Raw genomic sequence first — 11,942 nt, 5'->3', positions numbered from 1 at the left:
CATATGGGGTCACTCATGGGTGTTTTTTTTTTCTTCAGGTTAGAACATGTAGCAGGTGGAACTAATGTTTTACCGTTGGAGCACCCTGGACTCATTTTAGGGACGTACAACAATCAAATCTACTGCCATGGTGATCTGTCACTACAATAGACAAGAGTTTAGGTTTGGAGAATGGGCAATGATTTGACTGGAAAGAAAAATGTGCAATGTTTCTGTTTTTGCACAATTTGAACTTTAATGTTCTGAGAAACAGGCTCATTGCAGCCACTGATACTGTTAAAATATTCATCTTTGTTACCAAAATGTGTTTGTTGTTCCAAAAAAAAAGTTACTTTATTGTCAAAGTTGTTAGATAATTGCGCATTTTCTATTTTTATTTGGAAAAATATTGTCTCAGGGAGCAGTCTAGTTGAGTTTATTTGTATGGTTCAAGCCAAAATGTAAATTATTCTTAATTTGCACAACACATTATTCAAGGAAAAGCAAAAAGTATTGTTACAATGTTGATGTTTCTTTCAATAAAAGTTATAATTGCACCACTGTAATAAGGGTGTTGGGGTTGAGGGGGGCTTGGAGATTTTTTGTCCTCCGAAGGGGGGCCGAGAAAAAAATTTGAGAACCACTGATGTAGATGTTCATAAAAGCTTGGAATGAAGTTGAGAGTTATTATATCAAAAACAGAGAAAACTGAAGAAAAAGCGACTTTTTCAGCAAAACTATCATTAACTGAACATAAGCCAAGTGTGTCCACCCACTGTTATTGATCCAAATCCATGGGTTACATTTGTGAAGGAATTTTTTTTCCCTATTTAAACTTTCTTAAATTATTTATGAACATTTGTTATAGTGGTATCCTCAGTATTTTCAGTCAAAATCAGTTTTTTTTCCTATATTTAATTTACTGATCAGGTAAATGGTCATAAAAGCTCAGATTAAAGTCAAGGGTTATTATATAAAAAAAACTAAGAAAACTAAAGAAAAAGCAACTTTTTCAGCAAATCTATCATTAACTGAACATAAACCAAGTGTCTCCATCCACTGTCATTGATCCAGCTCCATGGGTTTTACTGGTGAATCAATGCTATACAAGATGACAGTGTTTCCATGGTAACTACAGAGCCTCTGAATGTCCAAATGGGTCAAATCTGATGAGCATGAAAAGATGACAAACTGTATTTTACACCAATTATTTATATGTATTGATAGGATTAGTGGATCAACAGGTATTGAACAGTTTATATCAGTAGATGGTTTTGGTGGACGGTGGATGTTTGGGTCTTTAAGGGTTAAACAGGTCATAGTTCATTCAAACATGTCATATAAGACACGGTAGTTCTTCAGTTCCAATCACAAGGTCAAATTAAAAAGTGTCCTGTATCAGCAGCATCCTGACGGTAAATGGAGTCACAGTGTGAAATCTGACTAGTTTTACATCTGTAATAAGTATCATGTGATCAGCATAGTATTATGTTTGTACTGATAGATTGATGTGTTGATAGGATTAGTGGATCTAGGGATGTAAACAATATGAAAATTTCATATCACGGTGATTATGACCAAAATTATCACGGTTATCATTATTATTGCGGTATTGTTGAAATTGTGCTCAAAATGTTCAAAAAGTACGAATACACACACTGAAATAATTTAACCAAGTTGTATTTAAAAAAACAACAAAAAAACAAATAAAATAATTGGCACAATGTACTTTTGTTAAAGAAACATTCAAGTATTAACCCTTAGTGGTCTGAGCCTATTTTGTCCGTTTTTCAGTACTTTTGATTTTGCCTTTATATACTATATAAACAAATGTTTACTATACCCATGTTTGGGATCTTTTTTTCAGCACAACTTCATTTCTATCATCTGCCTATTATTTTTTTCACTTTAACCTACTATAAAAACATAAAAGGACAAAATCACAAAAAAAATATAAAATCCGATTTGAAAAATGTATATAATTTATTGCATAAATAACACAAAGATGCTTAACGAACCTTTTCAAAGACTTTAAAAATGAATATTGATTCCAAATGTTAGGTATATAAAATCAAAATTGTAATATATTAAAACTATACTCAAATATTTGAAGGGTTTTTTTCCCCTAAAAGTGCAGTAATCAAACACAGTTATCATGATAATTAGAATTTAAACGGTAATACTAACCGTCTGCAGTTTATCGTTTTACCGGTAATCGTTACATCCCTGGATCTGAGGTTATTAAACATTTTATATCAGTAGATGATTTTGGGTCTTTATGGGTTCAGACACATTTATTTTGTTATGATTGGTCACACATTGGTTACAGACCTTTCAGGAAGTTGATAAACTCCAGAGCCGTACATGAACAGTCCCACGGGTTCCCATCTAGTCTCATCCTGGTGGACCTCAGAGACCTGAAACCCAGCAGTGGGATTCCAGTCAGTCTGTTTTCAGATAAATCCAACTCAGTCAGGTTGGTCAGGTCAGTGAATGCCAGTGCACCGATGGTTCTGATCCGGTTCCTACTCAGACTGAGCCTTCTGAGGCCTCGGAGCCCACGTAGAGATGACTCTGTCAAAACTTCAATCCGGTTTCTCGAAAGGCTGAGCTCACTGAGGAGAGGGGGGTTTCCCAGCCAGCGTGGGTCCGTGTCTGTCAGGAGGTTCTGGTCCAATATGAGACTCATGAGGTTCTGGAAAGAACTGAAGGCTCCCTCTGCGATTCCCCTGACACCAGCATTACTGATACCGAGTTTGGTGACGGAGGACAGGTGGGTGTTGTGTAACACGGTGGAGTTGATCTGTCCAACATCCTTCAGAGCCAAGATCAGGGTCAAAACCCTGGGTTCCAAATCTGAGGATTAGTGAAAAAAACCACAGATCACAAAAAGGGTTCCAACAGGTTTCTACAAGTTCAATTTAAAAGTTTTTTACTTAGAATGGAATTTAATGCCTATTTCATGGCCATACTGGCAAAAATTTGTGACTCCTAGAATTTAGGAAAATACATTTATTTACTCACCGCCTTGATTCATATGAAGGTAGATTTATTTCTTTATTGCTTTAACCAAAAAAAACCTTTTCAAAGAAAAAAGTGTTCAAATGCATTTTTTTGGATCTCAGATTTTTTTTTTTTTTTTTTTTTGCATTCAAACACTTCTTTTCTTTGATTGAAAAGGTTTTTTTTTTATTGAAGTTAAGTTTTATTTGATTGATTTTTTTTTTTTTATTGAAATTTTTTTTTTTTTGGGGTTAAAGCAATAAAGAAACAAACCTACCTTCATAGATTCACTCATTCTGAGTCATTTCTCACTGGGGGCTGCAGAGTTTGTGATAACTAGTTCCTTATTTCCATATAAATTGTCACATTGGAATGGGTGGAACTGAGTCAACTAATGTTAATTTCTTTGCAGCTTTGACACATTTAAACACAATAGAGAACAAGTTTATGGAAACAAAACCTAAGACCTACCATATCAAATTTAATACCGTTTAAAGACATTTAAAGGTATTACATGAAGATTTATGAATTTAAGACTTTGAAGACCCTGCGGGAACCCTGACAAAGTATAGAAACAGGAGAACGTCATAAGAATATATTTACTGAGCTATACTACTATATATTTATTTAACTATAGGAAGTTTAAGATAAGACTTTATTGATCCAACTATGGGAGAAATTCACAGTTGGCAGCAGCAAGTTACACAAATAAAGTGCAATAAAGACAGGCTGAAAATGTAGCTGTTTTCATATTAAAGTGTTGTCTTCAGTCTGAACTGGTTTCTCTTCAGTTGATCAATGCACAGCGGCCACTAGATGGCAGCAACGGCAAGATTTAGACAAAAACTGCCAAAGAAAATTAAATGAGAGCTGTAAAGGTTTATTTTATAACTGTCCCACGTCATTGTCATGATTTAAAAAAAAAAAAAAAAAAAAAAAAGGAAAAATTGGGGGGAAAAACCTTATATACTGTATTTTAATTTTTTACTTTTTACAGGGTGGGGAAGCAAAATTTACAATGAACATTTAGTTGTTTTTTCTCAGCAGGCACTACGTCAATTGTTTTGAAACCAAACATATATTGATGTCATAATCATACCTAACACTATTATCCATACCTTTTCAGAAACTTTTGCCCATATGAGTAATCAGGAAAGCAAACGTCAAAGAGTGTGTGATTTGCTGAATGCACTCGTCACACCAAAGGAGATTTCAAAAATAGTTGGAGTGTCCATAAAGACTGTTTATAATGGAAAGAAGAGAATGACTATGAGCAAAACTATTACGAGAAAGTCTGGAAGATACTATTAAAGAAGAATGGGAGAAGTTGTCACCCGAATATTTGAGGAACACTTGCGCAAGTTTCAGGAAGCGTGTGAAGGCAGTTATTGAGAAAGAAGGACACGTAGCATAAAAACATTTTCTATTATGTAAATTTTCTTTGGCAAATAAATTCTCATGACTTTCAATAAACTAATTGGTCATACCCTGTCTTTCAATCCCTGCCTCAAAATATTGTAAATTTTGCTTCCCCACCCTGTAAGTGTTGACGTTGGAGGTAAATTGCTGAAATCAAGGTAATTTATACTATTGAAATTATACATGTTGTTGAAAAAAATAAAGCAGAACTGGTCTAGAATTTAGAGTAGCAATTTTCTTTTTCTTTTCAATAAAATGAACTGATCCTCTAGTCTAGTTCATTGTCATTTTCTTCTATTAAAACTAGTTTCTACCAGTATCAAGTCTTGTGCTGCCATCTAGTGGAAACTTATAAATGTACTAAACAAGTGTCCACAGACCAGAAACTGAACTTTATCTAATATTTCAATGCCATATTTGGAAAACACTTCCATAAAAATAAAAGACATTCTGTTAAATATGAGACAAATCTGTCCATTTTTTAAAAGTTAACCCATAAAGACCCAGTGCTACTTTTGTGTCATTTCCCAAATTAATTTTTCTCCCTGTATTTTGCATTTTTCACTGTAAATTATGTATTTTCCTATATTTAATTTGGAGGCTTGTGAAAACTCAGAGTGAATTCAAAAGTTATCATATCAAAACAGAGAAAACTGAAGAAAAAATGAGTGTTTCTGCAAAGATATCAATAACTGAACATAAAAACAAGTGTAACCATCCACTGTCATTTATTAAACTCCATGGGTTTTACTGGTGAATCAATGTTGCAGAAGATGACGGTGTCTCCATGGTAACTACAGAGCCTCTGAACGTCCAAATGGGTCATATCTGATGACCATGAAAAGACGACAAACTGCATTTTACACCAATTATTTACATGTATTGATAGAATTAGTGGATCAACAGGTTTTAAATGGTTTAGATCAGTAGATGTTTTTGGTCATTGTTTGGGTCTTTATGGGTTAAACACCGGTCTCACCTTCTGGTATCGTCTGGCAAAATGCAATGTCTCCCTCCTGATGACAACAGTGGCTCAGATACACGTGTACCAGCAACAAAGTCAGGTCAAAAACACCTGCAGAGATGAAATCAGCACGAATTTTAGCATCATTTCACTGTTTTCAGCATAAACATGTAAAGTGTGTGAAGGATCGGAGGTGAAATGTGCACTTACCCTTCATAGTGTCGACGAAGTCTGAAGGTCTAGAATGGGGACTCTACCTGATGGTCTTAATGGTTTTGGATCACCTGAACTAACAGTTGCCATGGCACCGCTGAGTTTGCGTACAGTGGTTATGAGCTGAAGCTGCTGTTCCAGTTGGTCAGTAGAGTGCGAGGCAGCGAGCATCATGGGAGGTCCAGTGATGTTTTGACTATAAGATTTTCTAAAATTAGAAACCTTGTAACGTGCTGGATGCTTTTTTTTTTTTTTTTACCTCAATGACAACTACAACTGTGAGATTAAAAGAATGGGGAAGAAACATTACAGTGACAAGTGCAAAAAACACAAAAGTGGTAGTTTTTGGTGAGTCAGTGTGGTGCCTAAAACTAGCAGAAAAGAAAAATAAATAAATAAGAATAAAAAACACAAATGGACAAAATGAAACCATGAGAAAAGAATAAAAATGAAAATGTGACTTTATTCATATTCACTTGAAAATTTATTCAGTGCTTCCATTTTAAAATAAATAGATGGCATGAGATCGAAGATAAACTCAACAAGGATGAAAAGTACACTAGTGTAACAAAAACGGTGACCGATGCCAGTACAATCTTTTAGTTAACATAAAAATACACTCACATACATAGACAGATCTACCACCTCCCCCCGCCCGAAGAATCCCCAAAAACAAAACAAAATGCAGCAAATGAGACGTCAAGTACTGTGTTGTTTTTGGAGACAGCAGTAGTATCATCATCATCAGAGGCCCTTCTTTCATCTTAGTGTTTCTTTACACACTAACAGCAGTTTAAGGAGCAGTGTACTGTCATTTTAAATGCACGTTTAAAGGTTTAATTCCCCCAACGAATGCAAAAGTAAAGTGCTCGTGCAACACTTCGGGTTGTTCTCGAGGCCAACAAATGGTTTTGTAAGAAAAGCACTTTGATTCTTCAACAAGAGAAGAGAGAGAGACGATGTGGCAGTGTTTGTCAACACCTTAGGAGGAATGTTCTTTAATGTTGGTACAGAACTGAACCACAACCCGTCACACACTAACCCACCCACCCACTCAAAGACACAGAGAGAAAGAAAGAAAAAGAAAGAAAGAAAGAAAGAAACCCCCTTTGTGGATATATCAAATACTGGCGTTCAGAGACCGGTTTACAGAGCGGAGAGCAGACACTCTTCACAATAAGAGTGTGTGTGTGTGTCGTGTGGTTAAAGATGGGACAGGCTGACAAAACACTCAGGGGAGGGAGGGAGGGGCGGGGTTTAAAGGCAGGAAGGGGAGATACATTGCATGAAAAAAGCCGTCGACAAGTGTTAATGAGTGCACCTTTATACAGGACAATTCAAGAGTGCCCAGTGGTAGAGAAAACACAACTAAGCTCTAAACATCAGAGAATTCCCGTTATGATGTAAACACATAACATCAGCTATATCACATCGCTTTGATTTAAAATTTAAAAAATAAAACAAAAAGCTAAACGAAACCAAAAAAATAAAGAAAAAGAAGAAGCATCATTTCTGTACCAAAGCCTACCATTCACCCTCTTTCAACACCCTCGAAAAAAAGGATGTTCGGACAAATAAAAGAATTTAAAATGACCGTCATTGACTTTTTTTTCTCCATGTTTGCTATACACATATCCAGTGCTACACAATCTAGTTTAAAAAGCGGCTGAATAAATAGACGATAGTACCACGATGCGTGAAAGGCCAACGGATGTCTCGAAGGGGAGGCTACGGAGGTCCGCCGCCGCTGCCGCCCCCCATCACGACAAAAGAAGAAGACAAGTTCAGAGCAGCAGGAGATTCCCCTGACGAGGCAAAATTGGCAATGCCAGCCTGATTTGACAGAATCGAAAGTCCGCACAAGGAAGAGATTGTTGGGGTTTTTTGTCGGTCCTAAAGGGTTTTAAACAAAAGGAGAGAGAGAGAAAAAAAAGAGGGTCCCTTGGTTCAGGTTTCCTGGTAAAGAGTGACAGAAATCTCCAATATCCTCCCCTCTTGTTTTTTGTCCGAACAAGTTCATTTTCCAGAGAAAGGAGGAAAAGATTTTAGTGCTGCAGCTGAGCTCTCGACCATGACAGTGCTGAACTAATAAATACTTCATGGAAGAAATTAACATCCACCACATATGAGACAGAAACCAGCGCCACATGCTTGGTTGTAGAAAAAACAGATGCAGACCAGAAGAACCTGAACAGATCGCACCGAAGGAGAAGATACCGAAGCGAATTCAGCCGCCATTCCTTTTTTGTTGTTGTTGCAAGCACCTTTACACACCTTTTCCCTTGTACTTTCCTGTGGTCCGCCTCTACTGCGGCCAGACCGAGCATGGCGCTTGAGTGCAGTCTATTCAGGAAACAAGCGAGATGGAGATACGACATGAATGAGAAGGGCAGTTTTTCGGATCTGCTATTTCCCACTTTTCTTTGGCACGGTGCCCCTCTTGGCCTGCCACAGGTGGTTGTGGATGGTCAGAGCGTCCACGCTGACCGACACAGTCTTGGCGGGGATGACGGTGAACTGCTTGCGGTCGGAGCTGTACTTGTACAGCTTGTCGATCATCTTCTTGCTGATGCTCTTGGGTCCCGTGCCCGTGAGCTTGTGGATCTCCTCGGTGTCGGGGAAGTACGAGTAGAGCGCCCGGAACTGGCAGCCGCCGTCACGGAACAGGATCATCAGGTGGTTGGACTCGCACTTCTCCAACTCCTGACAGGAAATGAGGTAATTAAGTAATCAGCGGTTTTGGAGGCAGTGATGGAACATTCCACATCTCACTTGTTAACAGGGTTCGCACACATTTTTCAAGGTCAAATTCAAGCACTTCTAAGGGTCATTTTCACATTTTCCCAGCACTGCACCTTATCGCTGGGGTAAAATACATATCTACAGGAATACATATACTCATGATTATTTTTTTTGTCACTTTTTATCAATGATGTACATTGCATTATGCTATAAACATCTAAAACTGTTTCATAATAGCAAAAAGTTTAGAAAAGAAAGAACAGTTTTATCCAAAAAAAGGGAAGCCACTAGGCGTTCTTCAGACACACTCGCACCAAACCAAAGATAAAGATAAAAATGTACCTGGAGTCGACCTGAGAGCACCTGGTAATTTTCTTTTTTGACATAAAGTCTTAGTTTTCAAAATGTATCACTTCTCTGTAAGTAGCTTTGGCTGGCCATCTAACCTGGCAGACTTAATATCTAAAATAAATTAATTAAGCAAGTCACAGTTATAAATGCAAGCACGTTCAAGCACTGAAACTAAAATTCAAGTACTTTTCAGACCTTGAAAACACCATGTTGAAATTCAAGCATTTTTTAAGGATTTCAAGCACCCGTACAAACCTGGTATTAATCACTGTTGCAGGTTTGCCTTCCTGACAGATGATGTAACTCATTAAATGTCCTGAAATCCTTTAGGGAAAACTATGCCATCAAGAGCGACTACAAGTAGTGGATGAATGTGACAAGGTGTACTCCCACTACAATATGATGAAGAAGATAAGGCTAGGATTTTTTATTGTATTAAAATAGATTTTTGAAGAAAATCCAAAACCAAAATTTTGTGTTTGTGGCTGTAAAACGTAGGCATTCATTCATTTTCTGAACTGCCTTATCCTCCAGAGGGTCAGGGGGTGTTGGACCCTATCCCAGCTACCATCAGGGGAAGGTGGGCTACACCCTGGACGTGTCGCCACTTCATCACAGGGCTGTCATATAGAAGCAAACAGCCAATCACTGTAATATTCACACCTATGGGCAATTTAGATTAACCAAATAAACTACTACTACTACTATTACTACACCTGTGACTTTTTGTTCTATTGTCAAGTTTGATATTTTAGGACAATAAAACTCAAAGAGTACTTAGTGCTATATCCTCCTGAGACCCAGGAAAGCAAACGTTTGGGCTTTTTTTTTTACATTAAATAACTGCCCTGATTGGAAACAGGACAATGCATTTTAGGTACACTTTTTTTTTTACAGAATGTCCTTTGCAGTGGACAATATTTTTTTTTGTTTGTTTGTTTTTTTTAAGTAAAGCTGTGAAACTTACCCCTCCAGAGGACAAAAATGTATTGCTGGGTTTCAGGAGGATTTAGACATGTTTTAGACATTCTGAAATATCATTTCATGTCATGTTTTATTGAAGCCTGATTCAGTTCCAGGATCAAACAGATGGGAGTGGTTATAACCAATGTGCATCTCTGCTACCATACTGACCTCCAGGATCTGGTTCTTCTGGGGCTCATTGACTTTGCCAGCTAAGCAGCAGTGGGAGATTGCATTGTGGATGATTGGCTTGTTCGACTTGGCGCTGGGCTCCTTGAAGAGTTTAGGACCTAAGTATTATTGTAACAGTAATAAAGAGATAATGAGAGCAAAATACTTAACAAATCTAACTAGGAATAAATTAGTTCACACATTTGTGTCTGCACTTTGTCAGAGCCTGGTTTATCCAAGACTCATCATAATATATCTTTCTATAAGAAAAAAATAAGTGGAAGCAAAAGACTGTGTGTGAACTGAAATCTATTCACTGACCAGTATATTCAGCCATGGAAGTGATGGAAGATGCAGTTGAGCCGTTGTCCCAGTCTCTTTCAGCTGTTCGACTGTTATTACGACTTCCCGGGAATGACTCCACAGAGTCACAGCTGGAAAAACATGAAAGACAGGCATGAAAAAGGTAACAAACTATAAATCCCCAAGAATGAAAGCCTTCAAAAAATGAAAATTTGGGGCAACTTACCGCTGAGAGCCAGCGCCTCCAGAGTTGACGCTATCAGCCTCGTTTGTTGCAGCTGAGGCCAGGGACAGACTGGAGCCTGACTGGGCATTGCTCAGGTTGTCTGCTGTGACAAGAACAACATTTCTCCACTCAAACATTCTGAATCTAATACCTCTGGTTCTTCCAGTCATTTAGAAGTAATTGCCAAAACATTTTCACACTTTTTCCCCCGTAACACTGAAAAAGTCAGCAATAACATTTTAACTACAACTTTCAGGCACTTGGCATTAAAGTTGGTTGATTATAAAACACAACTTCTCAAAAATCTTACATTACTTATAATTTTGGTAATTGGTTTACAGCTTGATATGAACTGTCAACGCAACTAAAAATAACGATTTGAGAAGCTTCAAAAAAGTGCAACAGCTCATCAACTGTAACATATCTTCTTACGTGTGGAAGAGCACTTTGAGAAATTGTCACTTGACGACTCCTCTCTGAGGACGGTCTTGGGCCGGTGTTTCTGCTTCGGTTTGGGCGTCTTGGGCTTCACCAGACCTTGCTCCTCAAACATCTCCTGCTGTTTCCTCCTCAGATACTCCTGTTTTATCAGCTCCCGCCGTGTCTTCTCCTCTTCTTTTCGCAGACGGTCCTCCTCAGCCTTCCGCCTGGTATTAGAGTTAAATATAACCATGTCAATACGTACTGTTTATGGAAAAAATAAAATTGTTTACACAGGGCAAAATGAGTCACCTGGCTTCATCTCGTTTCAGCTCAGATTCTGCTTCTAGTTGCTGCTTACGAAGCCGTGCCTCTTCAGCTTTTTTCTGTTGTTTCAATAAGAATGCTGCTCTTTTCTTAGCAAGCTCATCCTCTGCCTTCTGTTCATCCTAAAACATAAAGCATTTTCATTAAGTATAACAAAACAGTTCATATTGTCTTTGTCACAGTATTTATTGAAGCTTGGTTCTGAAAATAATACAAATCAGGTCCAGTTTTGCTTTAAAGGCTTTACCTTGAAGAAGAACCCCAAAACTGACTTTTGGTCTCCATCGCCCCCGTCTGTTGTTCTGTCCTCACTGCCCTCCTCTTCCTCAGGGGCCTTCAGTTCTGACAGATCCACCTCAATCAAGTGGGTTTTGCTGCGCTGCACCTCCTCTGATGGTATGTTCTCTTTCCCTGAACCGTCTGAGGAGTTAAGCTCTGACTCTCTTAAGGTGCTGGACAGGCACTCGTCAAAGGACACTTCTGGGCCAGTCACTGCTGACAGGTCCACTCGAGTCGGCAGGCGCATATTGGCTTCATCGTGGAGTCGATAGGAAGCGCTCCGAACATGGCCAGAACCCGGCTTGTCGATTGTCTCTCCTGTTGTAGCGTTCCTCAGGCTGGGAGTGTCCAGCTGCTCGGCCCTGGGGGACCTGCCCCCTGATAGCTGCTTCGGGTGTGGTAAGGTCTCTGACCCAGTCCTGGAGGACTGCCGGCTCTGCTCCTTGGCTATCTTCAGCTCTGATGGTTTGGATCTGGAGCTCCGGCCTGAGCTCAGCTTGGGAGGCTTTCTGGTGGGAGCAGTGTTAGAACCGGAAAGATGCTCCACATAGTGAAAACTCGCACCCGCCTTCGAATCACTGT

General features: G+C 38.7%; 1 protein-coding gene across 1 annotated transcript in view; it reads right to left on the bottom strand.

The window, feature by feature from the left end:
- Positions 1-6,021: 6,021 nt before the first annotated feature.
- The window catches only part of camsap1b (calmodulin regulated spectrin-associated protein 1b), a 28,189-nt gene continuing 22,268 nt past the window's right edge, over positions 6,022-11,942 (bottom strand). Inside the window, 7 exon segments of the mRNA XM_030142615.1 lie at positions 6,022-8,281; positions 9,806-9,924; positions 10,127-10,239; positions 10,335-10,437; positions 10,767-10,981; positions 11,067-11,203; positions 11,329-11,942. Coding sequence (XP_029998475.1) covers positions 7,985-8,281; positions 9,806-9,924; positions 10,127-10,239; positions 10,335-10,437; positions 10,767-10,981; positions 11,067-11,203; positions 11,329-11,942 — 1,598 coding nt within the window. The 3' untranslated portion in view covers positions 6,022-7,984.

This window comes from Sphaeramia orbicularis, chromosome 9 (genome assembly GCF_902148855.1).
Source record: "Sphaeramia orbicularis chromosome 9, fSphaOr1.1, whole genome shotgun sequence".
NCBI classification, from domain to species: Eukaryota; Metazoa; Chordata; class Actinopteri; order Kurtiformes; family Apogonidae; genus Sphaeramia; species Sphaeramia orbicularis.
This window is presented reverse-complemented; position numbering and strand designations above follow the sequence as displayed.